Genomic DNA, 27,745 nt, shown 5'->3' with positions numbered 1-27,745 from the left:
GGGGTGCTCCGGGTCGCTCAAAGCTCGCCCTGGAGCTCAGACCCTACCAGACTCACCTGCCAAGACCCCTCTGCTCGGACGGTTTCCAGCCGCCGGCCCGGGGTGACCGCAAAGCAGGAATGCGTGCAAACGTGCCCCCGCTGCAGAGCCCTCAGCCGTGGCTGGGCTGCGGCACCCCCCCCCCCCCCCGCACTGGGCGCTCGTTCCCATGGCCCCGTCCATTAGAGCGACCCTGGAGGGACGCACGTGACTTGTTTCCCTGGGAAAACGCAGAATCTGGTCTCGGTATGTCTGTGTGTGTCAACCTGGGCCTGCAGGTCCACCCCGCGAGAGCAAGAAAGCACACCCACCACGTTCTCTAATATCAAAATAGAGCAATTTATTCAAGACACTGAGTATGATCGGTTGATTCTCTCTGGAAACAAAGGAGCTACGACGCACAAGGTGACTCTTCTCAGCGCGTGAGGGTGAGTGGGCCGGAGGACAGGACGGGGCGGAGGCGATGGGACAGGGTCGAGAGAACACGCAGACAGGGGACCGCGTCTGGCTGTACGTCTGACACAGACAATAAAAACCGCAGAAGCCAGAATTCAAAACCTCAGTGAGCGGCGGAAGGAACATTTCTGCATTTGACAAGAAACACGATTTAAAAAAGGAAAAGAAAAAGGTGGAGGCAGAAGGTTAAAAATAACCACAAAGCAGACCCTTACATCTGACAAAGTGCACTTCACGTGGCTCCGTGATCTCGGTTCAGAAAGACAAGACAAGCGTCACGTCCCCGGTGCTGTGTGGGGTCGGCGACTGGATGCCCGGTCCCGGCTGGCCCTCCCGGCCCCCGCCGCAGGGCAGCATCCCCTCGCTGGATGGGCCTGCGGAACGCGCTCTTGGTCACTTGAAACCCAACCGCGGATCCTGGGCCGCACCGCCGTGTCACCGTGATCGCAGAGTCAAGGTCCCCTCTGGTCCCAGGCACGGAAGCATTTCCCCGCGGTCAGCGCCGTCACCAAGGACCCAGAGTGCGTTCTCCCACGGGCCATCCCGCGAGGACGGAGGGGCTCCACTGGCTTTTGGGCCACAGGGCAAGTGTGGGAGGCTCCACGGATGGCGGTCGTCGCGCCGAGGGCGGGGCTGGACGGCAGGGGCCATGCACTCACGGTCGGTCCCTGTTCAGACCCATGGGGAGCGCCTGTGCCGTGGCGGCTCAGGGCAGCCGGGGAAGCGGGCGGTTGGCCTCCATCCTCTCCCGCTTCATTCCTTCCTGCACACAGGGGTCAAGCCGGTGTCGTGCGAGGTCTTGTAGCCCTTGGCTCTTACATCCTGGTTCCCCAGTGGCTGAGTGTCCTCGGGAGGCTTATGCCCAGGCTCCCGACCTCTCTGTGAAGATTGCCTAGTGAACCCCTTCTTCCAGGATGTCCTGACCACGGGGCTCCCCTTAACCACTTACTCTCTGTGCAGGTGACACTGGAACTTGCACAGGGAGTCAAGACGGTGTTGGCCTGGACCCCCAGCGAATCGCGTCCCAAACCCAGGGACACCTTGGGGCCAGCAAGTCCTTGTCTGCCCTCTCTGAGGAGGGGAGTGAGGACCACACGGGACTCGGACCCCTGGGCTAAGCACTGTGGCACCAGAGCCTGCATGAAATCCCATCGTCCACAGAGCACTTTCTAGGTCTTGCGGTCTTTGTAGCTCGGCCCGGCGCATTCTAAGTTGCGCAGGGAGCCCCGGCCCGCCCTGCCCGTGGGGTTCAACTGCGTGGGTGGGTGCCACCGTCTGATGGACATCCCGTGTCGCTGCTGGGACACGCGCCCCAGCGGACGCCTGCCCACGACTGGACCCCTGCCCCCAGGCCTGGCCAACTTCCTCCCTTCCTGTGCCCGCCAGGGAGCAGGTGGCGAAGGGCCTTCTGTTGCACGCCTTCCCCGCTGCTCACTTAAAAACTAGGTCTGTGTCCGGTTATGACAAGAGCACAAAGGTCACCTGATCCAATGAAAGGAAACTCCTCTAGGAACACAAAGCCATGTTTAATTTTTTTTAAACAGTAAAAAGATTCATTTAAAAAAAAAAATCTTTCTCCTATTCTCCTGCGAGAGAAAGAAATTATGAAGACAGCAGAAATTATTAGTGACGTTTCTACCTATGTAATTCACCTCCGGGACCGAACATCTGCCTTCCCTGTTCGTTTCTGTCACTGGGAGACCAGGGGAGATCCTGGAGCCTTTTATGTCCCCGTGGCCATGACGGGCCACCCTGCTCTCGGTGTCTGTGGCGCCGCCCACGAGCTGCCAAGGGGACACTGAGCCCAGCTGCAAGCTGTGGTGGCGTCTTCGATGCCACGTGGTTTGGGGAATGCTTCTTGGGGGTCAGAACGCGCTGCCGTCCCGCACTCCCGCCGGCTTCGGGGGCCCCGTGCCCGGTGAGGTGCAGGGCTCGTCTCCGAACCAGAAGGCGCTGGGCTCGCGCTCTCTCGGGCGGCAGGGCGAGATCGCGGCCCGCGCCCAGGACCGACCTTTCCCACCCACACTCCTCACCACCGTTCAAAGCTGAAGGGAAAGGAAAAAGCGACCTCAGACCCTGCCTGTGTCTTCCTAGAATTTGTTTAAAATATGAATCACACAAAGCTCTCTATGTCTGCTGGCCATTTTTAGGATTTTAAAATTGTTTTAACATAAAAATATTTTTTTTTCCAAAAATACTCCGGGCTCTCTCTCGTATAAGTATTTTTTTCTCCTGTAAAAAGTCCCCCTGCCCCGCCTGCTTACATAAAGCACTTAGTACGCGCCGAAAGTGCCCTTGAGACCGAAGATCCGAAGCAACTGTGAGAGAGAGTGAGCGAGGGGCGGGGGGGGGGGGGGTGCGGGACAGCCGCCCGTCCAGGATTCCGGGGGTCAGAGAGAGAGTGAGCGAGGGGCGGGGGGGGGGGGTGCGGGACAGCCGCCCGTCCAGGATTCCGGCGCGGCGTCCACCAGGCGGCCCGTGCGAGGGTGGACGGCGCACCCAGAGCACACGGAGCCGGGCGAGGGGTGCGGGGGTGGGGGCGGACCACGGGAAAGAAGCAACAAACCAGAAACAGTTTCCATCTCAGACCGAAGGCCCTCAGACGACAGGATTCCAGCCAATAGAAAAACCACCGGACAAAGAAGATTCTAGAAAATAGAAAGTGTTGGGATTACAAAGTCGCGCATTTCATCGGTACAAACTGGTCTTTGAACATCCTGCGTGAGAACTGTAGTGTCCAAATCGTCAGGGAAAAACCCGCCACGTGGGGGAGAGTCCCCTACCCCCCTTTGGGTTTATCACAGCATTTTTCTCGTTTTTCCTTTTTTTGGCACAGCTTTTTTTTTTCCTTTCCTTTCTTCCCCCTCCTTCTCTCCTCTCGGCCATCAGAGCCTGTTCTGGATGGAAACCAAACCACGCGCCGTTGAGCTGGTGGCTTCGTGCTTCCCAGGCTGAGTGTTGTGGGTGGAAACCGTCCGTCCCCCCTTCGATAGGACTGTGTATGTTTCTGTCTTAAACTTCTTGATGAAGGTTACAAAGTAGTAGAGACTCCCGTGGGCAGGGATGAGCTGATTTCCAAAGACACCCTAATGCGAGTCAAGTCCGTCCAGCTTCGGAGCGGGTAGACTGTGTCTGGCGAGCGGCTGCGACCTCACACGTTCACTGCTGGTCCGTGAGATTTCTTTTCTGAAATAGTTTGTGTTTACTTCCGAAGATCTAAAACACACACCTAGAAAGGAACCAGGAAGTGCCTGTTATTTTCACAGACAACACTGGGATGCCTTTTGAGCTCTTGGACCAAATGTGGCCCGTCACCTGTGTTTTATGAATAAAGTTTTATCGGCACACAGTCACGAAGACTCAGAGAACCTGGAGTAGGAGGCCAATGTCTGCGCACGTGACCGACCAATCCCCAGCAAACAGCACTGCACGGAAACGCCAGGTCAAGGGCTGGGCTGAGAACAAATGACGGTAGACACTTATGTAACGGGGTAGATGAGAAGCCTGAGCACACGCGTGCTGGGAGCAGTGGGGGCCCACGCTGACACTCGGAAAGCCTGTCCCCTGCTGCCCCCCTGCCTCGGAGAGGAGGTGCAGGAATGACTCAAAAAGCGAGCCATCTCACAGGATCAGAATAGGACCACTGGGAGCCGGGAGACCCGGGGAAGGAAAGGCCATGCCTGTACCGGCCCAGGGCCCAGGGCGGGGGCACCAGTATGGAACTGAGGCAGGAGCAAGTTTCTCAGCTTCAGCACCCGTGCCACGGAGGGCCGTCCTGGCACCATAGGAGGCTTCGCAGCATTGGAGAACCTCCAATTTCCCCGAGAATGTGAACCAGCGTGACCCCCCGGGAGGGAGGAGGAGTCTGTCGTGGTCACACGGGGCCCGCCCTGTGGGGTCCAGCCCAGAAGCTTCCTTCCCCGCAGACACATTCTTTCCACAGCCGCCGTGGGCCAGGCCCCCCGATCACAGCCCCCGGACTCTGCGGGCAGCTGTCCACCACCCAGCCTTTCCTTTTCCCACGCTCGCCCCGCCCCGCCCCCAAGCCGCGGGGGCCGCTTACAGAGCCGTCGGACGCGCTGGCGCCCACTTTGTCCCCGCGAGCGTTCCAGCACACCTCGAAGATGCCGCCGGTGCCTCGGTAGCTGTGCACGAGACTCCCACTCTGCAAAGCAAAGCCGCCGTTACTAGCAGATACGTGTGCGCGGTGCACGGATGCGCCAGCACGAGCCACTGCTCCGCGCGGGCCCCCGGGACGCTGGGTCATCACGCACAGCCGGTCCCTCGAGTTTTCAGACACACACAAGTTCCGACGCTTTTCAGGGAACTTTCTGGTGGCTGCAGATCCCGCCTCTCAGACTTCCTACCTCTGGAGTCTACATGATGTATGGGGGCCCTGGCCTAGCCACGGAAGGCTGTGTGACCCTGGCACCCCTCCACGCCCGTGACCAACGGTGCCGCATAGATGGAGGCCGCTGTTCCTGGGAGACGGGAACCAGCAACGGACACGTCAACAGTGTTCCCGGTTTGTTCTGTTTAGAGGGGACCCATCTCATGGAGAATTAAAATGAGCTTTAAAATGTCTCAAAGTGGGCGCCTGGGTGGCTCAGGTCGGGATCCCAGGGTCCTGGGATGGCACCCCGCACTGGGCTCCCCACTCAGTTGGGAGCCTGCTTCTCCCTCTGCCCCTCCCCCCACTACTCTCTCTCTCTCCCCCTCTCTTTCTCTGAAACAGAACTCTGAGCGGGGCTGCCTGCCTGGCTCAGCCGGTAGACAATATGACCGCTGACCATGGGGTCGGAAGTTCAAGCTCTACATTGGGTGGAGAATTTAATTAAAACAATAAATGGAAAAAAAAAAAAAAAAACAATAAATGGAGGCGCCTGGGTGCTTCAAGTCTGTTCAGCCTCTGCCTCCGGCTCAGGTCATGATCTCAGGGTCCACCCAGTGGGGAGTCTGCTTCTCCCTCTCCGTCTGTCTTCCCCCACCACTTCGGCTCTCTTGCTCACTCTCTTTTCCTCTCGTTCTCTCTCTCTCTCAAAAAAAAAAAAAAAAAATCTATTAGACTAATAAAATCTTTACAAAAATGAAATGTCTCCAGGAGTGTTGTGATTTATACAAAGGGGAGGGTCGGATCTGACGAGTTTCTGACAGCAGACAGCACCTTACAACCGATGTCCCTTTACAGATCCGTCCAGCAGGACTTCCAGGAACTGTTTCATGAAGGGGCTCTGGCGTGCTGTCCCTGGGACGTGTCCTCCAGGAGGCCTATCCAGGGCTGTGAGGCTTGGCTTGGCGTCAGGCTGGGTCCACAAAGGGCCCACTGTCGCCTCTCTTTCTGCAAGAGGGTGCGGCTTACATAAGGCAGTCCCTGGGAAGCCTGGGGTCTCAGTGGACCCCTGCACCCTTATACTCGTTACCTTGGCCCAACCACCAGCACCTCCTCCTGCCCCAAGGGGGAGGGACAGGGACTTGAGACACCTGAATGTCAGCCGAGCACAAGGGAAGCAAGAGGGTAGGTCACACAAAAAGGGGAGCAAGGAAGCCATCTGATCCATCCCGAATTCCGACAAAATGGATCGCAGGCTCTTTTCAAGGACTCCCACCATACCACCGTCTCTCCCCCTCCGTTAGGAGAACCAAGAGCTGACTGCCCAAGACAGTACTCTGTACTCAGCTAGTTCCTGTCCCTTCTAGTCTCCATGTTCAGGTCTCTGCTGTCCTCAGGTATGGCCAGAGAAACCTATAGTGGCTACATTTAATCAAATCCCGTCTCCTTTCCATTCTGAGAACAGGACAGCCCATTACTGGCCTAGGCTCTGCTGCCCAAACGTAACGGCAGGAGCACCGCTCACTGGCGTCCTTCATTTGCTCCGGGAGCCACGGGACGTGGTGCGGTGCAGGGGAGGTCAGGGCTGGCCTCGGCCCAGTGGCTGGCTCCTGGGACCTCGGGGGGGGGCGCCCCTTTACCCCCCAACCTCCGCACCCGCAGGGCCGCATCTCTGCATCTGCCTGCGCCCGAGACAAGGATGAGGTGGGCAGTGTTTCATGCCGGGAAGCTGCACACGTAGAAGATGGGGGAACCCTTGGGGAGAAGACCCACAGCCCCCACGGAGCACAGGACAGGTGGCCTGGAGCCAGGGCTCTGCCCGCAGAGGGAAGGTTGCCTCCACACATCCTTACTAAGCACCTCCTTCCGGGTCCCAGCCTGGGTCCTCGGAAACGCTGTTGGGGCCCTCCCTTCGGCAAGCACTGGTTCCAGGAATCAGGGGGGTTACCTGAGTATTCCAGATGTGCACGCACTTGTCAAAGGAGCCACTGGCCAGGTACTTGCCGTCGGGGCTGAAGGCCACACTGTAGACGGGCTCCTGGTGCTTGGTCAGCGTGTGGGTGCACACCCCCCGCTCCACGTCCCACAGCCGCACCGTGGAGTCGAACGAAGCACTGCAGGCGGGAGACAGCACGTCACCGCGGGGACACCTGGCGGGCTTTCCGCCTCCCTGAGACGTCCGACAGGGAGCACAAGCTCCCCTTTCAAGTTCTTATGGTCTGGAGACAACAAATGGGCACGATTCCTCCAAAACGTGAGTCGGACGTGTCGGAAACAAGGCCACGGTTCTCAAACACACCTCTCTTCCCTCCCTCCCTTCCGTCCCGGGCTGTTCCTGGGGACACACGCTAACCCCCACATGAATTTCGCACTGCATTTCCTACCGATACGACTGATAAATAGCTCCACAGCACAATTACCGCACTTTCTAAAATGCTCTTGTAATTTGAAACATAACATCTATTGTCAGCAATTAAAATGACACCCATCGTTTGGAAAAAGGGCAAATGGCATAGAACTCAATCCGCCAGGAATGAAGGAACTGTCACATTCAAATATGGGATCCCACGGCCACGGGCTGTAGATCTGGGCATTTTCCACCGCGAAAGAACAACACAGGCCACGGCTGTTCCCTGGCATTCTGTCTCTCCGCAGGTACGTTCCCGCCTACCTGTTCACGAAAAGGATCCTTTATGCTGGTCACAGGTACCATGTAACATGGAAGTACCTTCCAGACCATCCAAACCGATGGCGGTGTGTTCTTTCGCACACGAATTTAGGACACTGACCAGAAATGAAGGAATTATGGCTGTCGTGTTCTTGTGGTCCTAGGATCTCCGCGGATGTAGGACTCCCTTCCAGGACTTTCTAAGCAATGGTCCTGGGTCAAGCAGTTGCAGCAAATGAGAGTCTTCACTGCTTGGCGCGGCTGCACACCCCACTGCTACGTCACAGATGTGTACCTTCTCCCTGACTGCCACCCGTTGCCTGTGCCCACAGCTCCCCGCCCCACCACTGCCCGAGCAAGCCCTGCAGGTCCTGGAACATCCCCACCAAGTCTCCTCTCTCACACACGGCTTCCGACTGTGTTCTCCACACGCCCCGTGACCCTGGCATTAAGTCTCAGAATCTCTTCAGTTCGCCTTCTAAATGCTCCTTGGAAAACACAGCACCTAGAGGTCAACGTTCTCTCCCGCCTCTCCAGCGAGCCCCAGTTCTGGCCTGACTGGCCATGCCACTCCTCCTGGTGCTGCGGCCCTAGGCCTTCACTCTATGGGGCTGGTCCGGTCTGGCCGGAGCTGGGGAGCCCTGTGTCCTCACTCCCAGTGCTTGCCTCCTGCTGCTGGAAGGAGAACCAAGTAAGTGCGCCTGGTGTCCACACCGAGCTCCGTTTCCTTGCTCTGTCTTAACAAGCACCTTCACCAAAGCCCAGTGATATCCGCGCCTCCTGCCAGCCTCATGGTTCAGACGATTCCTACCTCAAGTTAAGTGTCACCTCTGTTCTGGACACTTTCAAAGCGAGCAAACCATGTCCCTTAGCTTGGAAGGGCATGCACAAATTGGCCGTACACCTCAGCGAAATCTCCCGTTCTCTCTGCATACGACTGGCTCTCACTGGCCCCGTGGCTGGCTCCGCCCCGTGAGCAAGGCTGCGTTTAGGAATGGCACCGGGGGCTGGGGGCCGGCGGTCCTTTACCTTGCTAGCATGATGTTGGAATTTGGGTTGCTGGTGGCGGGCCCGGTGGGACTCCACTTGATGGTGTAGATCTCTTTGCTGTGAGCCTGGAGGTCATGGACGCACGTGTCCTGCTTCATACTCCAGATCTAGGAAATGGGGGAGGGACCGTGTGAGCAAACGCCGACTCTCCGGCCAGGGGCCACTGGCCATCACTCACGCCGCGGGCTCCTGCGACACGGCCGTGGAAGGGAAGGCGTGTCAGCACGACCCTCAACTCATCAACAGGAGTTAGCCGCAGGCCAGTGATGTCCAGTTAGAAATAGGGACAGAGCACAGAGGCAGAGAGAGGGCCGGGAACACAGTCATCTGCGGAAAAGCAGGGAACACGAGCTCCGCATTGAGTGTGTGTGGCTGCTGCGGATCAGACACCCGCCCTCTCGGACCGCGTTACCTTTAACGTCATATCGTCGGAGCAGGACGCCAGCAGCATTCCGGAAGGGTCCCACTTGATGGCATTGACCTCGTTCTGAAAGAGCCAAGGGTTTGAGAAAGGCGTGTGAGCCGGTTCCACGGCCTTCCAGCAGGGGGCAGCAGCGTCTCGTCGGTGCTACAAGGAGCCTGCATCTAGGCCAGGTCTCAAAGGACGCCACTGGAAACCCCGCACTTGCTGCTTTTCCCCTTAGCTTCCATTCTCTCACTCTGCCTTCCACGTTTACATACGAGCACAGCCAAAGGCACCTCACCTACATTTCTCTAAGACAAGAAAGTCACTCCCAGGGAGTCGATGAATCCACATTCAATCCATGGCAGCGCAGAAAACGAGTAAGACTGTGGTTATTCTAAACGGAACTTGGAAAATCGCTTTCCTACATGCTTTCATTTTTTTTTCAAGATTTTATTTATTTTGGGGGCGCCTGGGTGGCTCAGTGGGTTAAAGGCCTCTGCCTTCAGCTCAGGTCATGATCACAGGGTCCTGGGATCGAGCCCCGCATCGGGCTCTCTGCTCTGCGGGGAGCCTGCTTCCCCCTCTCTCTCTGCCTGCCTCTCTGCCTACTTGTGATCTCTCTCTGTGTGTCAGATAAATAAATCTTAAAAAAAAAAAAAAGATTTTATTTGACACAGAGAGAGAGATCACAAGTAGGCAGAGCAGCAGGCACACAGAGAGGGAAGCAAGCTCCTCCCTGAGCAGGGAGCCCAACACGGGTTTCAGATCCCAGGACCCTGAGATGACCTGAGCCGAAGGCAGAGGCTTAACTCCCTGAACCACCCAGGCACACCCCCTGCACCCGTTGAATACCGCGGCTACCTCCTGTCTGAATCCATTACAAGACCCCTCTCTGTGCTGGGGCCGCGGGCGGTGAAGGGAAAGGTTGAAGATCTCAGACCCACGGGAGGGTTGAATCCAGGGTGAAGGCAGGATCGAAATGCACCGGGGTAACTGTTAGGAATACACCTGCAAACAAAATCCCTGAGGGAGGGGGCTAGAAATCCCGAGCAAACAGCAAGTAAGCCAGATGCCACACCCAGCACGGGTAGTAAGTGTCAGCAAGCAGCTGCCATGTGCTGTCGGGGACAGAAAGGAAAGAGGCTGCAAACAGCCTTCCCGTACTGGGGACCGGATGACCACGAGGTGGAATCCTGCAGGATGCCAGCCCAGGCCCCCTGAGGCACGGGTGTTTCTAAAGGAACCGCTGGGCCTCAGTATGGAGGTGGCGGTGAGGCGCCGGGCCTGGAGTGGGCACCATGGCGAGCACTGGTGGGAGCAAGGCCGTGGGTCTCGCGGCTTTCCAGCAGCATCACTACAGCCCATGTAGGGTCCTGCTCACGTCTGTCATCCCAGCCTGGCAAGTGCCTGATTTCAGACCCACGATTACTAATTTCCCACTCTGAAGTACTCTGATTTGGATAGATTTTCTGGTCATATTACTTGTTAAGGACACTAAGCTCGGAACGGCATGATGTGGAGCAGGGACAGGCCATGTCTGTTCCACGTAGTACGGACCGTGGACGGCCTGGGAAAAACGGAGGACGCACGCCCGGAGGCCCAGGAGCAGCCTACCAGCTGGGCTAACAGACAGCGGAGCCGTTGGACCAGAGACGGGTGTGCGTGCGGGTGCATGTGTGCTCACACGTATGCACGAGAACGTACATGCCGGACCCCACCGGAACCCGGGGCCCAAGGAAGGCCCTGCCCTGGGGATGGGCTCAGCCAGCACAGGCAGCCTCGGGGGCTCTGGCCACAGCCACTGAGGACACCCTCTGGATTCATCTCCGTGCCCAGAAGTGCAGAGCCCGGCCCACAGACTGTCCCCAGCTAGACCCATCGAGGGGGGCACCAGCTCCTCTCGCAGTGGCGTTTTCTGTGCACTTCCGCAACCCAAGCCACGATTCCCAGGAGACGCCCAGGGATGGCTCACACCCAGGGATGTACCACGTGGTCTCGGGAGGAGAAACTACATTAGCTGTGTCTCGTGCAAGATGGTGAGCGGCGAGAAGCCCCATTTAAACATGTTATGGGGGTGAGTCCTCCCAGGGACACCTGGAAGCCGCGAAGACGTCTACTCAAAGTTTGGAGAGAGGGTAGCGTCAGGGGAGAGAGGAAGAGACAGAAAACATGAAGAAGGGGCATCGGTTTAGAGACCCGAGATGGTAACGGGCCTGCTGAGGCCTGTGCTCCGGAAGCAGGGGCCTAGGGGGCAGCTGCTGGAAGAGGGGGGTCGCGGAAATGAGCTGGTGCTGAGGACGGCGGTGTTTGTCGGGCAGGTCTCCCAGGAGGGTGGGGGTGGGGGTGGGGGTGGTTCCGAGGCTCCAGGGATCCGGTCTGGTAAAGCGACCGGGATCCGGCTGTGCCCCTACACCGAGGCATCCGATGAGCCTCGGAGCTTCCTGGATCCGGGGCGGGTACTTCCCACATTTAGGAAAAGTGGCCATGAACGCTTCATACGATGTTTGTGTTCTCCCTCTCTGCACTGCACGGATCCGCTTCGTACGGCCCACCGGTCACGAAGCCTTTCTGAGAGTCTGCCCGGGCTTCCAGCCGTTCTGTCCATCAGCTCATGGCTGTGGTCCCCGCCGTCTCCCACCTGCTGCGGAGCCCCTCCCCAAGATGTCCCTTTCAGACCCGCTACTCCTCAGTTCTCGCATGCCCACTGGGCTGTCTGTTAAGAAGACAGGTTTCCCTTCTCTGCCAGTGCTCCCCAGCCGCTCGCCCACTGCAGGCACGGTCTTCACTGCAGCCACTTTAAAAAGTCCTCTCGGCAGAGTCGAGCCCCTGCCTCATCTCAGGGTCGGTCCTGGGGCTGCTGCCTCCCCACAGCGGGATGAATCCAGCCCCCTGCAGTGCCGCAAGGCAGCCTCTCGGGAAGCGGGGGCCCGTGGCCAGAAGTGACACTCACCGTGTGTCCTTGGAAGGTTTTGACGGGCCGGTCGCAGCCGAGTCTGCAGACGTGAATGCACATGTCGGTGCTGCAGGAGGCGAAGGTCGTGTTGTTCTGCCAGTCCACGTCCAGGGCGGGCGCTGCGGGGCAGGGGACAGGGGGACACCTGCGTTGACCACGGGTGCGCACAGCTCAGCTGACTGAAAACCACCAGCAGCGGAGTCAAGAAGCCTCGGCTGTTAACACGATACGGCAACGTGCCCAGAGCGCGAAGACCTCTCCGTGCACGTCTGGGACATCAGGCAGGTGGCTCTGGGAGACACCTCGACAACTGCCATGCCCTGTGGCCTCCAGAGTCTCTGGACCCCCCAACACGGGGAGAGAGGGTTCAGGAGAATGTTGTGCACTGCCTGCCCTTAGACCTTGCTGCTTCCAGAAATATCCCTGTGGTGGGCTGATGGGATTTGTCGTAGACGGGAAGAGGGGACAATGAGATCAAAAACCTTTCCGACCCTATGTTCAAGAGTTCCTGATTTTTAAACATCTCCTGCAACCCATTAAGGCAGCCCAGGGTTCCCGGCACACTCCCTGGGCGGGCACAGCGGAAGGAAGGAAGCGATCCCGCGTGGTCCGAGGGATGAGGCCCCGAGCCGGACAGAGAGCTGGGGCCGCGGTGGCTCCTGCCCACAGCGCCCCCGCGCCTCCCGAGTTCCTGGGCCGCCCTCTGCATTCAGGGCATGGCAACCCACGCCCGTGGGAACGGGACCAACGGGGGGGCAGTTCTGGGAGTGTCCAGCACGTGCTCGTAAAGATGAGCACCCGTTAACCCTTGCCGTCCGGAGAGGGGACCCTCTGTACTGGTGGCTGGTCCCCCTGTGAGTGGGCCCCTGCCACCAGGACCCCTGGGGCTCCCGGAATGATCTCGCCGTTCAGCACGGGTAAGTGACAGGAAGCAAAGCAAAGCCCTCCGGGGTCCACGTGCCCTCCGCCCCCACAAGGCTTCCAGGCTGCCTGTGTCTGGAGCCAACCTACTACTGCTGAATTGTAGAAAGAAAGGAAGAAAGAAACCCACAGAAACTCACCGGAATGAAAAGGAAACTGTTGTTTGGCTTCTCCTGTGTGGGCATCCCAAATGATGGTTGTCTGTGCTCCGCAAACAAAAAGACAGAAGTCAGGAACTATTCTTCACAGAAAGATTTCTCTAGAAAGATCTAACATACAAGAACAGACTGTGAACAGCCCCCCGCCCCCTTCCTTCTAAATCAGCACTGACCAAGAGAGACAATGTGAGCCACAAAAGTCATTTTTAATTTTCTCAAAATTACATTAATGAAAAATAGAAAAAGGGGCGGCTGGGCGGCTCAGTTGCTTAAGCGTCTGATTCTGAGTGTCGGCTCAGGTCAGGATCTTGGGCTCTGCACTCAGTAGGAAACCTGTTTGAAGATTCTCTCTCTCCCTCTGCCCCTTCCCTCATCTATATATGCTCTTGCCCCCCCCCCCCCCAATAAATAAATCTTTCCTTTTTTTAAAGATTTTATTTATTTGACAGAGAAAGAGAGAGATCACAAGTAGGCAGAGAGGCAGGCAGAGACAGGGGGGAAGCAGGCTTCCCGCTGAGCAGAGAGCCCGATGCGGGGCTCGATCCCAGGACCCTGGGATCATGACATGAGCCGAAGGCAGACGTTTAACCCACTGAGCCACCCAGGCACCCCAAATAAGTAAGTCTTAAATGGATAAAGAAATCATTAAAATTGATTTTAACAATATAGTTTAGTTCAATGTGGCCAAAATACCATTCCAACACGGAATCGGTACGTGAACATTAGTGAGTTATCTGGCGTCCTGTCTCTGGTCTAGATTTTTGGGATCCAGTGTGCGGTTTATGCTACACAGTCTGGATGGTTACATTTTACGAACCCAACAGCCGTGTGTGCTGGTGACTAGTTTTGGAAAACTGCCCAACTGGTGGGGTTCTCCCTCCCCCACAAGACGGAGTCCTGCTGAAAAACCTGCAACAAAGCACCTCAAGACAGCTTTCTAGCACTTTGAAACGCGGGCCTAGAGAAAACGTCCACTGGGACACCGGCCCTGACCATCAGCCCTGCAAAGTGAACACGACATACACCAGAGCAGTGTGTCACACTGGGCTCGGCCAGCGACGCACCACTCTATATACAGAGATGGAGAAAAAGCGACCTCCACCCTTGCAAAGCGAAGTAAATCCTGAAGCCTTAGGAACTCACTGATGGCAGAAAGGGAAGCAACGAGACACCGCTCAGTGACCGCCACCGGAATTAGGTCCTTTTTTTTTCTTCTTCAGGATTTTGAGAGAGAGCATGAGACAGAGGGAGAAGCGGACTCGCCACTGAGCAAGGAGCCCGGTATGGGGCTCGATCCCAGGACCTGAGCTGAAGGCAGATGCTTAACGACCGAGCTACCCAAGCGCCCCGCAGGAATGACGTCTTCATCAGCTGGAAATCGTCCCCCTCCCTGTCCACAGCACTTAAAATTGTGCTGTAAGAAGAACTGCTTATGTTTTCTATCACCCGCAGATGAAATCCTCACAGCACCAACCATCATTGAAAACCAGTTCTCTAAGTCTCGGGGTCAGCTTTAAACCAATCAACTTCTTTTTTTTTTTTTTAAAGATTTCATTTATTTATTTATTTATTTTTTAAGCATTTTATGTATTTATTTGACAGACAGAGGTCACAAGTAGGCAGAGAGGCAGGCAGAGAGAGAGGAGGAAACAGGCTTCCTGCGGAGCAGAGAGCCCGATGCGGGGCTCGATCCCTGGACCCTGGGATCAGCACCTGAGCCGAAGGCAGAGGCTTTAACCCACTGAGCCACCCAGGCGCCCCTAAAGATTTTATTTTTAAGTCAACTCTACACCCAATGTGGGGCTCGAACTCACAACCTCGAGATCAAGAGTCTCACACCCCATCGGCTGAGCCAGCCCGGCGCCCACAGACCAATAAACTTTGTCTGTTGTATGGTGGAATGTCCCACTCTTCTTCCTGTAGCTGCTCACAAATGTGGCAATGGAGAGAATCCATCAATTCGCTCGGTACTTCTCTCTGAGACCATGTCACGCACCGTAGCACTAACCCCATCTCCTGACTAGTGTTTCTATTCAATATACAACATCAAGCACACGAAGCCTTTTAAGGGTGGGATGTGGCCTCCCGCCACCACTCCCAGGTTAACCACGGAGTGACGGCTGATGCCAGCATCTCTGTCCATGGCCCTTCCTCCCTAGGTCTTCCTTTCGAGAACATTCTTACTATTCCCGCTGTGGGCGATGCACAAGCGCAAAGAGTGCAGGGCCCACAGACTAAGTACGTTCCCAAATGTGCATTTTCACTGGCCGCCCAGCTCACCGCCTCGTAGAGTCACAACTGAGAGCAAGGTGGAAAATCAGATACAGAATATAAAAAAAGAGTCCTAGCACCAGCGGGAGGCTGCCAAGAATTGTTTACGAGGGTGTGGAGGTCAAGAGGCAGAAGTAACCGCTGTCCAGGGCCCACACCCTGAACCCGAGTGTCCATGGGCAAATGAGTGAGCGCAGGTGTCTGTGAAGCGGGGCTACCAGCATGAGGGCCGCCGCTGCCGCTCTCGGGAGCTCCGAGGGGGCCACCGTGTACAGTGACATGCTGGGAAGGGCCAGCGATCGTTTGCACGATCACTTCAACAACACGGTCAGCAGGGGGACCAGCCACAGACCCGACAACCGTGAGTGGGGGGGGGGGGGCACCCGAACTAGCCCAGCTCACAGACGATCGGATGGGAGTTCTAGGACAGTGTGTGTTTCAAGCACGACCCTCAGCTTGTTTCAACATTAGCCATAAGGCGACCAGGTGTGAACAGAAAGTTTCCTGGCTTCGAGAGCGAGCGAGAGCACGATGGTGCTCTTCGCGGACCTAGACGGCTACCCCCGGTCTGGGGTCGGCACACGCCGTCTGTCACTGGCCGGGGAGGACAGACTGCAGCCCAGCCCGTGTGGACAGGTGGCGGCTACTACTGTCCGTTCACGGCAGCACCCGGAGGCACACCCAGCAGTGTCACCCGGTTTCCAAACGACCCCGACGTCAGCAGGAAAACGTGAAGTGCTCTGGAAGCCACACGCCAGTCCAGTCCTCAGACCTGGTCGACAGCTGTAGGAACACTTCTGTTCCCCTTTGGCTTTGTTTCTTGTGAATACTTTTCCAAAAAGAGAACCTCCAGTCCCCGCGGAGTCCTGGGAATGACGCACCCATTTCGTCCCCGGTCTTGGGGAGTCCTGATTCCTGGCAACTGAGAAGCAGGCCCAGAGAGCGCGGCCCGCACTCAGAGCCAGACGACACTGACACCTGCTGACTCCTCGCCCGCCCGTGGCTTCTGGAGGCCCCTGGCTGCTCACAGCCACTCGGACCTGATCCTGTCACATCCACCCGGGAGCCCTGCCCAAGCCCTGTGTCTGTCCCGAGCGTGCCCTGTTGTGGGCGGGCCCGCTTTCTTCCAGCTCTCAGAGAAGCCTGCAGCCCACGACGGGAAGTCACAACTCATTGAATCAGGGAAAAAGAAGCCAGGCGAGAGAAAACGGTGTTTTCAACACTGCTCAGTGAGGGAAAGGTTTCTGTCCCGGGCGTCCACACCACTTTCCTTCTCAAGCACTGGATACAGCCAACTGGGGGATGTCCCCTTTCCGTCACTGGAGGACGTACCTCAAAGCAAGGGGGGAGGGGCTGCGCACAGAGGTCTGTGGAACAGCATGATACGCGCCGAGTACCCTGACCCTAACCCAAACCACACAAACCAACCTGAAAGCAGCTCTTCTGCCTTACTAAGGAGAAGCAGAAGGCCTGAGAATTAAACACAAAAACAAAAAACCCCAGGATGTTATTCAGAGATTAAGAACACATCAGCAGCTCCGGATCAGAGAGCCTTTTTTAGCCCTATCTTGAGCGAATACTCACTTTGTCTACACCAGCACTCAGAATGTAATTCCCTTTCCTGTTCCACTTCAAAGCGAAGATGGGGCCTTTATGTTGCCCTAAGGTGCTGGCCAGGTTGCCTGTGAGGCAAAGGAACAACAAACAGGTAGAGTTCACGGTCCGGGCCTGCTCGCGTCCAATTCCCGCACGCCCGTCTTCTCCCAGTGCGCCACGAGGCTCGGCTTACCGTCTTCGGTCCATATTCTCGCAAAGCCGTCGTAGGAACCCGTGGCCAACAGCGTCCCGTCGCTCTGCAGGCCAGAAACACACATGCCGCACAGCTCAGTACACGCAAAGCCGGCCTCTCCCCCTGCCCCAGGGCTAGAACCGTCTCGCACCCGTCACTGGCTGCCGGTGACGACGAGCGGCCCCCTGGGACGACCTCAGCCCGCACGGCTCTGGCCGGACACCGCGCAGTATCCTAATGGCAGACGGGGGAGTGAGGAAAACGCACCGCGTCCACCCAGTGACATCCCTCCACGCACCACACTGAGAGGCCCAGGGAGACGTGGCGAGACTGGAGAAAGCTGTTGGAAACGCGTGTGCACACACAGGGGTTTGGGATGCAGGGAGAACGCACAGAAGCTCCAGAGAGCTGTGGGCTTCCCGCATGTAGATGCGTGTGATGCCCAGGGCAGGAGCAGCGGGCCAGACGGTCCCCCTTCCCGGGCTGCACGGCACCTCTCGCCAGCAGAGCGGGCTCCCCTGGGGAACCAGCAGGCTCACCGCGCCCAGGGAGGCCCGCTGAGCACCCCGCTCGCTCCTGTCCAGTGCAGCCTTGCTAGCCGCCCTCGGCAACGTGAGAGCAGCCCCGGGGTGGGGGGCTCGCAGGCAGCATGGCCGCGGCCCGTGTTCACGCCCTGCGGGGCCCCACTGAGACATGGGCCGGGTCAAAGCTGTGGACGCGTCCAGGCAGCAGCAGGTGCTTACGTTCCAGTCCAGCGAGGTCACATCTTTGTTGCTCGGGACGTCGTGTCCTCCTTCTCGTATGCAGTGCCGCAGCACAAGCTGCGTGGAGCCCCCGTTGCTGTTCTCATTAAGGTTCCATATTCTCGCCGTCGAGTCTCCGGATCTGTAGGAGGAGAACGCACAGCATTCAGCTTCTGGTTCAGGCCCGGACAACGCCTGCCAGACTGGGCTGCCTGAGTCCGGCCTGAGTCCGGTATCTCTGGCATGTGGCTCCATGTCTTCTTAATCCCGCTCACTGGCTGGCTTTTTTGCCTCATCATTTTTGTTCCTCTTTGTTATTTTGCTTTTTTTCCAGTAGGCTCCACACCCAGCATGGCTTCGAACTCACACCCCTGGGATCAAGCGTCGTCAGTGCTACTGACGGAGTCAGCCGGGCACCCCTCCGCAATTTCAAACATCTTCGCGTTGCTCCCCGCCCCGTGGGGGACACAGCACGCAGCAAGGACTTCCTCACGACCTGGGAAGGAGCGCAGCACCCAGGGCCCGAGGCTGCGGTCGCCGCCCGTGAGAGAGGGAGAAAGGAGAGAACAGCCCGACTCCGGGGCACCCCCGTCCCTTACCCTGAAGCGAGGAGATCGCTGACAGGGTTCCAGGCACAGATGAACACCTCCGACTCGTGGCCCCGGAGGACTGTGGCTTTGTTGGGCGGGATCTCAACGTCCCCGTCTATTTCCATTGGTTTCGAATGATTATCTGTCACAGGAAACAAGAAAAGGCATGTGGCTAACGGCTACAGAAAAGAAACTTCCCAGCATTCTTGGGGCACCTGAGTGTTAGAGACACCTTCTTTTTATGATTTTATTTTACTTTATTGAAATTCGCTTACTCAACGGAGAGTACGTTACCAGTCTCAGGTGTGCTCAATAAATCGTCAGTGGCGTGTACCGCCCAGTGCCCTCTCATTGCGTGCCCTCCTTAATGCCCAGCCCTCCAGCTCCCTTTCCAGAACCCTGTTTGTCTCTGAGAGTTAAGGGTCTCTCACGGGTTTTCTCCCTCACCAGCGACTTCCCATTCAGTGTTCCCTCCCTCCCCCATGATCCTCTGCACGGTTTCTTACAGTCCACGTGAGTGAGACTGGGTCATTGTCCTGCGCCGAGGGACACACCTTCTTTCTATGTGCTAGGTAACACGACCTCTGACAGACCGTAACGGTATCACGATTTCTGTGCAATTCAGTAAATGTATTACGTTTATTTCAACATTCTCCAAACCCGACAGACAAAAACAAAGTTATTTACTCTGCATAAGCAGGGCCACGCTAAGGTCTGACGAACACCACCACGAGATGGGGAGGGATGACCAGAGAGATGGGTCAAGCCCGAAGGCTGCCGTTCTCCAGAAAGGATGAGACATTTTATCCGAGAGCACCTGTCTGAGGGATCACCTCTTCATCTGTGATGCTCCCACGGGGAAAGACTGTCGCCTTTCCAGAGCGCCCACCGTCCTGCACCGCCTGTCTGCAGACAACCTCGGGTTCTTGGGACTGAAGTGCTGGGGCTTTTTCCTGGTTGGAGCCATCTCTGTATCAGACCAGAGCTGCCACGCCTTCTATCCGGACAAGCCCGGCCTACAGGACTCCTGGGTTCTGGGTTCTGAATGCCCAGGCAGGCCCAGTGACTCTGGAGACAAGCATGCTAAACGCCCCCCTCAAAAGTACTGTCCTGGAAGGCGGCTGTTTTTCTCCCATGTGGCAGGACACAGAAGATTTCTGAAGGTCAGGATGAACGGTCCCTTACAACACCATAGTCTGGCCTCAGCCGGACTTGCAGCCAGATGACGGCAAACGGTAGGTGGCCCTGGCTTCAGGGAACAAAGGGAAAGCGAGGACGATGTGCCCGGAGGGAGGGCCAGCGGGGCCTCAGGTGTGCCCCCTGGAGACTGACAGGCCGGCCACCAGCACCCGTGTAATGGAGGCTGTGTGAGTGGCCAGCGAGCTCTAAGGTGTTATCTGCCTCTGTGCAGCTACGTCCTGTGAAACTCTCTTTTCTTTTTTTAAGGAGGCTCCTTGCCCAGCGTGGAGCCCAGCGCAGGACGTGAATTCACAGTCCGGGACCACAAGTCAGATGGCTCAACAACGGAGGCACCCAGGTGCCCCAAGCATTAAGATCCGCCCCCAACGCACTGTCCCACTAGATTTTTCTCAAGATTTAAAAGAAATCCATACAATTTAAAAGCTTGCAAAATTTCTATCTGGGCAAACATACAGACACCTTGAAGCTCACCAATTAGAAACTCGTTTCAGTGACGGAAGACTAACAAAACAATAACCCCTAGTTTCCTCCAGCTTCGTTCCTGAAACCCTGAAGGCTGCGTCCCCGAGGGGCCAGGCACTAAATGACCTGTGGCACGAACCGTGTGCTGTCTTCTTCCTGCCCTGCCCTGCAGTTTGGGACGTGCGTCCCAGTGAGGACGGGGGCTGCAGGTGGGAAGTCCTTCCACTTCTCCGCTAGACTCGTGGCCCTAAGTCGTCCCGCTTGTTCCCATCTGCGCTACAGCCGCTCTGGGCTCTCCTGATGCCTGGTGTAATTCTGTAGCTCACGGAAATCCGTCACCCGGTGACCGTGGACGGGAACCTGCCACAGGGCTTGACTGCAAGCAGCAGCTTCCTCTGAGACAGGGGCCAGCGAGGCACAGGTGTGCATGCCACACCTGCACACACAGAACATGCACATGCATATACACACAGCTGCAGGACACACACGTACTACATGGACACACAGCTGCGTGACACACACATATTGCACACGCACACACAGCTGCGTGACACACACATATTGCACACACACACACACACACACACACACACACACACACACAACACATGGGCATGCTCTGAACTCAGACCCCGAAGCGCTCTTTGAGTTTATAAGCCACGTGACAGAGTAGACTCAGGCGCTCCGATCGGCCATGTCCTTTAGGGCAACTACCCAACAGAGACAAGTGCCTGGCATTTTGAGAGGACCGCACAGGGCCACATCTGCTGTCTGGGGCCCGCTGCCCTCTCTAGAACCATGAGCTTGACTAGCACAGCAAGTGCTGGCCCGACACGTTCAACACGGAAGGCTGGACAGAGGACCGGGGCCTCCACAAACGAAACCATCCGATGTCAAACAGTAATCACACGGCGCTTCTCGCTGTCACACAGAACAAGTTCTCCGAGCTGCATGACCTTCTAGAATCGAGGATATGTGCACCAAGACCGTTACGTCTAAGGATTTCCATGAGAACAGAACCTGTGCAGCTCTTCCGAGCCCACACGATGCCAACACCAGGCCTGAGAGCCGCAGGAGCAGAGCTGGGAGAGAAACTGCCAGAAGCTCACGCCTGCCCAGAGCCCCACACGTACTTATTGCATGTGCTCCGTTCTCCTCGCCGTTCACGGTGGCCTCTCCGTTCTTTGGTGGGTGCTGCTGCGCCACCGCCGCCGGGGCTGCCGTGGCCGCTGCCGTCGCCGCCGCTGCTGCTGCCGCCGCCGCACTGGCCTGCTGCTGCTGGGCGAGCTTCTCCCGGAAAGCCTGCTGCCGCGTCTGCACCACGTCCGGCATCACAGCGTCGATCAGGGACAGGGACTCTATGGGCCGGCCGTCGAACACCGTGCCATCCTGGGGAGTGAGACAGAGAGGGCAGCCATCAGCCCCTCGCGCTCCGGCCCAGCATGGTGGGACCCAGAGCGGTGCCCAGGGAGTCCGGGCGGGTGAGGTGCACGGGGAAGGGGGTGATCGGGGACACGGCACGACCTCGTACAGGGCCCAGGCCGCCCGGCTGCGAGGAATCATCTGGCCCCCACAAGTGGAGAAGCTGTGGCCGGACACCATGGTGAGTACAGGAGTCTGTGAAGAGCCACGCTCTTCTGAGGGAGATGCAGCTCTCTGGGAGCCTCAAGGCCGAATCAGAGATTTCGGCACCGTTCGGGTTGGATCCCTAGTACACCTGTCCATCTGACTTATGAAATATTTATCTGCTGTCACCGGGCTCAGAGTGTTGACTAAAGATAGCTGCGGTACTCGGGCGACAGCACTGTCTAGTTCCCACGCATGTTTTTTCAACCTGTTTTGATTTTTGGGCTTCTATCTGCAAGAAAAAATTCCCATACCCACTTAAAAACCCAGGAGGCAATTTTCGTCTGTGAAATTGCTCCAAATATTAGAACCGGACAAGAAGTCAGTGCTTCTGGGTTGTGGTTGCTGAAAGTGCAAATACATTTTAGCATATTCTGAACTCGAATGACCTCGGAAATTAGGAAAAAGTGAACCACCTGAGTCTCCGCTAGACGCGATCCAAAGGACACTTGGCCCCAGCTGACGTCTGGCCACCATACAATCGTACGATGTTACGTCTGAAAACAGTATTACACTTGAAAACAAGAAAACCAGGAAAGCCTAGAAAACGTCTAAACAAGGAGCCGGTCACCCCATCAGCCACCCTCATACTTCAGTTCCGGTCACAGTGTGGCCAACATTGACCCAGCGGTCAGCATGCTTCCGTGTCACCTTCTTCAGAGTCACACCTCACATGCACAAAGACTTGGTAAACAGTAGTAACTACCCAGGGTAAAGACAACACCTGGTAATTTAAACTCTGAAAGCAGAATGCCCCACGGTTCAGCGACTGCAAGCCCACGTCACCAACGAGACGCCTTTTTATTCTCCTCCCGGCACGCCGGAATGTGGAGCGCAGGAAGAGAAGCCAGCAGGGCTTCCCGACACACTGAAGACATGGAAACCGGTGAGCAAACGCATCTAGTTGCGGCCTCGTGTGATCTGAGAGCTCCCTGGGGGTCTCTGGGGTCACACGCTCCTAGCCCCCCAAAGAACTTCTTTTTGTGGGAAAAAGAGACCAGTCGGGGCCTCAAGGGGCCAGTGGAACACCACCTCTGGACACCCATTCTGCGGAGGAAGGAGGAGACGGCCAGGGTCAGGGAAGAATGTGCGCAGGACAGGCAGAAGTTTGGGGATTTCCAAAGATGAGGGTTTCTGGAAATGGATGGATGAACACAGGTGACGGGGCACAGGACGGATTGCTTTGTTCTTGTGAAAAGCTAAAGAGAAGGCAGAGTAAGACAGGCTTGTAAAGAGGAAGTCCATTCAAGGAGAGGGAGCGGGAAAGGGATCCAGCGGACCGGCCACAGGTGGTGTGGCCGTGGCTGGTTTCCAGGCTGTCCCACGGTCCCCAGGCTCTGAAGGCTGGGGCTGGGGCCAGGCCACCGCCCGGGAGCGCACGTACCTCATTGATGCTGATCTCGGCCTCCACATACTGCAGTCCCTTCTGCAGGATGGAGATGAGGGCAGCCGGCGGCACCAGCGTCCCGTTGATGTTGGACTGGCTGATGTGGCTCTCGATACCGAACGTGAATGCCGAGTGGGAAAAACCTGCAGCGAGAGAGAGCAAGGAGCCAAGGGTTTCGTGAGGCCTAAAATGAAGGGTTGCGGGAGGCGCAGCCATGGAGATCCAAAGGGGGCTCCACTGATCTCAGATGCTCCTGATTAGCTGGGGGAGGAGGGTAAGGGTTGGGGGCCGCAGGATGCCCAGCTCCAGGTATGGGGTGAAGCGAAGATAACGGGCAGGGGGCTGGGAAAGAGACACAGAGGCCCAAGGCCCGTATGCAGGGGACAAAGACACAGCTTTGGAGGCTGAACCGTTTTGGTGTTATGAACAGCAAAATGCAGCACAGTTTGCCCTACAGAAATGTTTTTTTACTTTTTGCTTTTTTGTTTTCTGAGTATTTTATTTACTTGACAGAAAGAGAAAGAGAGCACAAGAGTAGGGGTAACGTCAGAGGGAGAAGCAGCCTCCCCGCTAAGCAGGGAACCAGACACGGGGCTCGGTCTCAGGACCCTGGGGTCAGGACCTGAGCTCAGGGCAGGCGCTTTACCAACTGCGCCACCCAAGTGCCCTGGAAAAATGTTTCTGTTGCAAAAACTCAACTCTGGGCTTTCTCCCACTGTTGCCATTACTCCTTGCAGAGCTCCCTGCTTCGGTCTCCCAAGTGTCCCGCTGCCCAGCTGGAGTGCACACCTTTCTGGGCACCATGCTGTAGCCGGGCTCATAGCGGTCACGGCAGGCAGGAGCCAAAGCAACACAAGACCTAACACCCAAAGAAAAAGAGACCATTTTGGACCGACTGGGGTGGCTTGAGTTGTTTTATCTAAGAATCGGTAACTTTCCCTGGGCTCCGGGGCGCTGGCTCTTCCTCCTCCTCCCTCTGCACTCATGCAAAACAATGCCTACTTCAAGAAAGGAAGGTGGCACACGGGGCAGGGCAGAGGAGGTGCTGGGGACCCATGTGGGGTTCAAGGGTGATCAGGAACCGGCAGTGGCCGCCACCTCCTCAAGCGGGGCTGGGGGGGGGGGCATCCTACAGCTGGAGCTCCTGGCTGCTGCAGGCGTGCCCTGCAAGGTGGCAGTCCAGTCTGCTGGGGTACCATCCCCTTGGTCCGTCTGGGGCAGCCTAGGAGCCAGGGAGCTGGGAAGCCTTGTGGAGTACTGGCCTTGTGAGTAACTGGGACCCCTATGCTTGGCTCCTGGCTAGAGGTGGAGTGAGGCAAAAGGCACTCCCCTTCTCTTGGGCAGGGGGTCCCTCGGATCCCGCTCTCCGGGGGTCTCCTCCGCAAGCACCTCGCCATCACAACTGGCTCATCTTACATGCTGGTGGGCTGCAGGGGGCTCCCCAGGGTGTCCCCGCTGCCAGCCTCCAACGCCTCGTGCACAGCCTCGCACCGCCACGCAGCTAGCACCCCACCTTCAGAAGCCAGACCGAAGGGGCATCACGTGGGCCCCGCCTTCCAGCTGATTCCACATGGGCTCTCTGCCCTCCCCTAGCAAAACACAGCCAGCCGGTGCAATAAACACCATGCTCAGCAGATGGGAATGTTCCTCCGTGAAAGGAGCTTTCTGGGCTTGCATTCTCCTCTCCTTTCCTCCGTCGACTTCCTGCTCGTCCGCGGCCTGCCCATCCATCCCCCAGTGCCTGGTTCTAAGGACTACAGAAAACACGTCCTCTCTCTCTTTCCTCGAGTCCTGGGCCAGCCATGGTGACCGGCAGGCTTGGCTGCACGGCGGCCACAGACTCCCTCGCCAGACCACACGTGCCAACGACGGGTGCAGGCCCGCCCTCCGGGGCCAGAAGCCAAGGCCCTATACTCCCGCCTCCCCCTGCCTTCGACCTTGCCCTCTGGCTCCTACCTTTCCCCACCCCTCAGGGCAAGATGGAACCAGCAGCCCGTGCTGACTAGTGACTCCTCCCGGGGCCCACTCCGTGCCAGAAGTCTCATCACCAAGGTTTCCCCGGTCAGGTTTCCAGCGCGGTGCAGACACGGAAAACCTCAGGTCGGGGGGAGCAGGAACCCTTAGACACTGGCCTGACTCCCCGTTGCCTGGAATTGTCACCACTGCTCAGGGCCACAGCGATGTTCTCCTATTAGGAACTGCGAATTCATTCTGGCTGCTGACCCCACTCCCAGGGCCCCTGGCTCCTCTCCATCTGTCCCCTGGCGAACAGGGCAGAACTGTGGACTTCCACAGCTGCTTGCTCTTCTCCTGGCATCTCTCAAGAGTCTACGGCGGGGCCACACCCACACGGGCCTCAGAACAGTAAGAGGCCGCCCTTACCGGGGCCTGCTCCAGGCCAGGCACAGCCCCAAGCCCTCACAACGACTTTCCTTAAGCCTCCTGGTCACCCTGTGCCTTTGCCACCCCAAGTGCAGCACCCCCTTCTACGGGGCAGATCTCGAGCTCCTGCGGGGTCCCCAGCAGACCCGTCGCACTCGGCTGAAGGGCTGCAGCTGACCTCCAAAGCCGGGCAGTGCGATGCCACTCTCGGCCCATCAGGCAAGCCCACCAAGAAACGTCTGCTAAAGCCGCCCACGGGGCCTGGCGTCCCTCTCGGTGACTAATGGCGCCCGTGGGGAGGAGAGCTCAAGCCTCCACTCTTGATGTCTTCGCGCGGCCTGTGGGCAGGTGTACGTAAACTCTGCGGACCGGGGGACTCACACTTATTTCTCGCAGTTCTGGAGGCCAGAAGTGCACGATCAAGGTGCAACATCTGGTGGTTTGGGGAGGGCCGACGGCCAGCGCACGGACGGCAGAAGGACACGGGTCCCGTTCACGAAATTCTGTCCTCACACACGCATCACCTTGCAAAGGCCCCGCCCCCGAGTACTAGGATCCCAACAGAAGAGCCTGGGGGAGACTCAGGACGCAGTCTCCTGGAACACTTCCTTCCCCTCCCCTTCCTGCTTCAGCCTCTCCAACACCGGCCGCAGACTTGGTTCGCACGCACACGGAATAGCAGATTCTGACCCTGCTGCTGCCGTGAAGCAAATCTGGGCCCTCGGAGTCCACGACCTTCAAGGTGGCTGTTCCGTCGGTGCTGTTACAGGCTTCCACACATGGACAGTAAAGACTGGAGGAGTTAGGGAACGGGTCCAATGCCCACGTGTGTGATGAGAGGCAAAAGCAGAATTTCAACTCTAGCTGTAGGCTTCCTCGGACCCTGACACGCACAGGCACAGGAACCGGAAGCCTTCAGTTCCCCGCATGGAGGCCAACTGCGTCGCCCAGCTGGACCATGCCGGCTCTGTCGGCCACAGTTTCGGACGTGGTGCAGGCAACTTGTGAAGGACAAGCCACAAGCCCACTTCTCCCGCCACGTCCTCGGTTTCCTTCTGCATCCGGGGTCTCAAGGCCCCGTGTAAGGTCTGGGTGCCTCCGTTTGGGATCCCTGTGCGTGACCGTGCTCTGCGACATACCCCGCTCCGAGCACGGCGGGGACTACACTCAGGGAGGCCAGCCGCACGCGGGGGACGGAGCTGGGCAGATGAACCGAGGGCGAGAGAGGAATGGCCAGAACGAGCATCCCCCACCGAAGCAAGATGACGACCGAGCAGGTCAGGGTACACGGTGACGCCTCAAGCGTGAACATCTGCGATGTCCCTTACTGGGGGTCATCTACTGGGTCCCCTACTGGGGGGAACAAAAAATCATGACTGGAAACCAGGTGTATTCAGAAACACGCGGGAATGTTCCATGTCACCTCCGAAACGGGTCCTCCTACACGCTTAGAACTCACTGAGCAGTTTCGCTGGGCCATTTACACTCGGCCTCACACCAACGGTTTTCTCATCCACCTGTTTTGAAGGCTTTCTTCCCGACTTCTGACCACCCCGCCTTCATCGGGGCAAGCGGGAGGGCCAGGTGCAGAGAATGTCAGACTGGTCCGGAGCGCTGGGGTCCGCCCTGACTTCCCACCGAGCGCCTGGCTCAGGCCATCTGGCCGGGCCTCTCTGTCCTGTTCTACCCTGTGGGGATACGGCGTATCAAGGAGTGGACGGGAGAACCGGCGTGAGAGCAGCAGGCGGGCATACGTCCTTGAATCCGGGCAAGACCAGGAACTGGGGGAAACATTCCTTCTCCACTTTCCTCATCTGTACAGGGAGGACACTGGGGGAAACTGCCCCTCAGACACTTTGCCATCCTGACGCTCGCTCATCGTGGAACGGGGGCTGTCCACAGACCACGTGGGCAAGGCCCGCTTGAGCACTTTCTCTCAGGCCCTGGTCACCGGGGCTCTGCTGTGCGCCCAGTGAGGCGTGTGAGACGCCATCCTGGAAAACTGGCCCCTCGGGCTGGAGGCTTCTCCCCCGGGGCAGGCCCCACGGGACTCCGGAGCTAGGAGGCCTATGCACCAGCAGTCTGCTGGAGCGGTGGGGCTCCCGGGCCTCGCACCCCTTCCGCCTTCAACGCTTCTCTTCCGTCCAAGGGGACAGCAGTGGGAACAAAGCACATCATGTCACCATGTGCCTGACAAAGACCGAGACAGGCGGGACTGGCCCAGCGGCAGGTGTGAAGCCGTGAAAAAGGAGGGGAGTAAAGGCCTGGGGGCACCGCGATGGAAGACCTGTGTCAGGGCTCCACGCGGGCGTCC

At 57.7% G+C, this 27,745-nt stretch overlaps 1 protein-coding gene across 2 annotated transcripts in view; it reads right to left on the bottom strand.

Annotated features, from left to right (window-relative positions):
• Positions 1–354: 354 nt before the first annotated feature.
• The window catches only part of TBL1X (transducin beta like 1 X-linked), a 188,817-nt gene continuing 161,426 nt past the window's right edge, over positions 355–27,745 (bottom strand). For both annotated transcript variants that reach the window (XM_059158248.1, XM_059158246.1), the window contains exons 5-17: positions 23,047–23,192; positions 21,170–21,425; positions 18,384–18,516; positions 17,785–17,926; positions 17,042–17,105; positions 16,837–16,934; positions 12,964–13,024; positions 11,900–12,021; positions 8,956–9,030; positions 8,523–8,650; positions 6,774–6,939; positions 4,559–4,660; positions 355–3,724 (exon numbers count right to left, since the gene is read on the bottom strand). In XM_059158248.1, coding sequence (XP_059014231.1) covers positions 3,698–3,724; positions 4,559–4,660; positions 6,774–6,939; positions 8,523–8,650; positions 8,956–9,030; positions 11,900–12,021; positions 12,964–13,024; positions 16,837–16,934; positions 17,042–17,105; positions 17,785–17,926; positions 18,384–18,516; positions 21,170–21,425; positions 23,047–23,192 — 1,520 coding nt within the window. In that variant the 3' untranslated portion in view covers positions 355–3,697. The remainder of the gene's footprint in view (positions 3,725–4,558; positions 4,661–6,773; positions 6,940–8,522; positions 8,651–8,955; positions 9,031–11,899; positions 12,022–12,963; positions 13,025–16,836; positions 16,935–17,041; positions 17,106–17,784; positions 17,927–18,383; positions 18,517–21,169; positions 21,426–23,046; positions 23,193–27,745) is intronic.

This window comes from Mustela lutreola, chromosome X, assembly GCF_030435805.1.
Source record: "Mustela lutreola isolate mMusLut2 chromosome X, mMusLut2.pri, whole genome shotgun sequence".
Taxonomy (NCBI): Eukaryota; Metazoa; Chordata; class Mammalia; order Carnivora; family Mustelidae; genus Mustela; species Mustela lutreola.
Note: the sequence above shows the minus strand (reverse complement) of the source record. Positions and strands in the feature narration are given on the sequence as shown.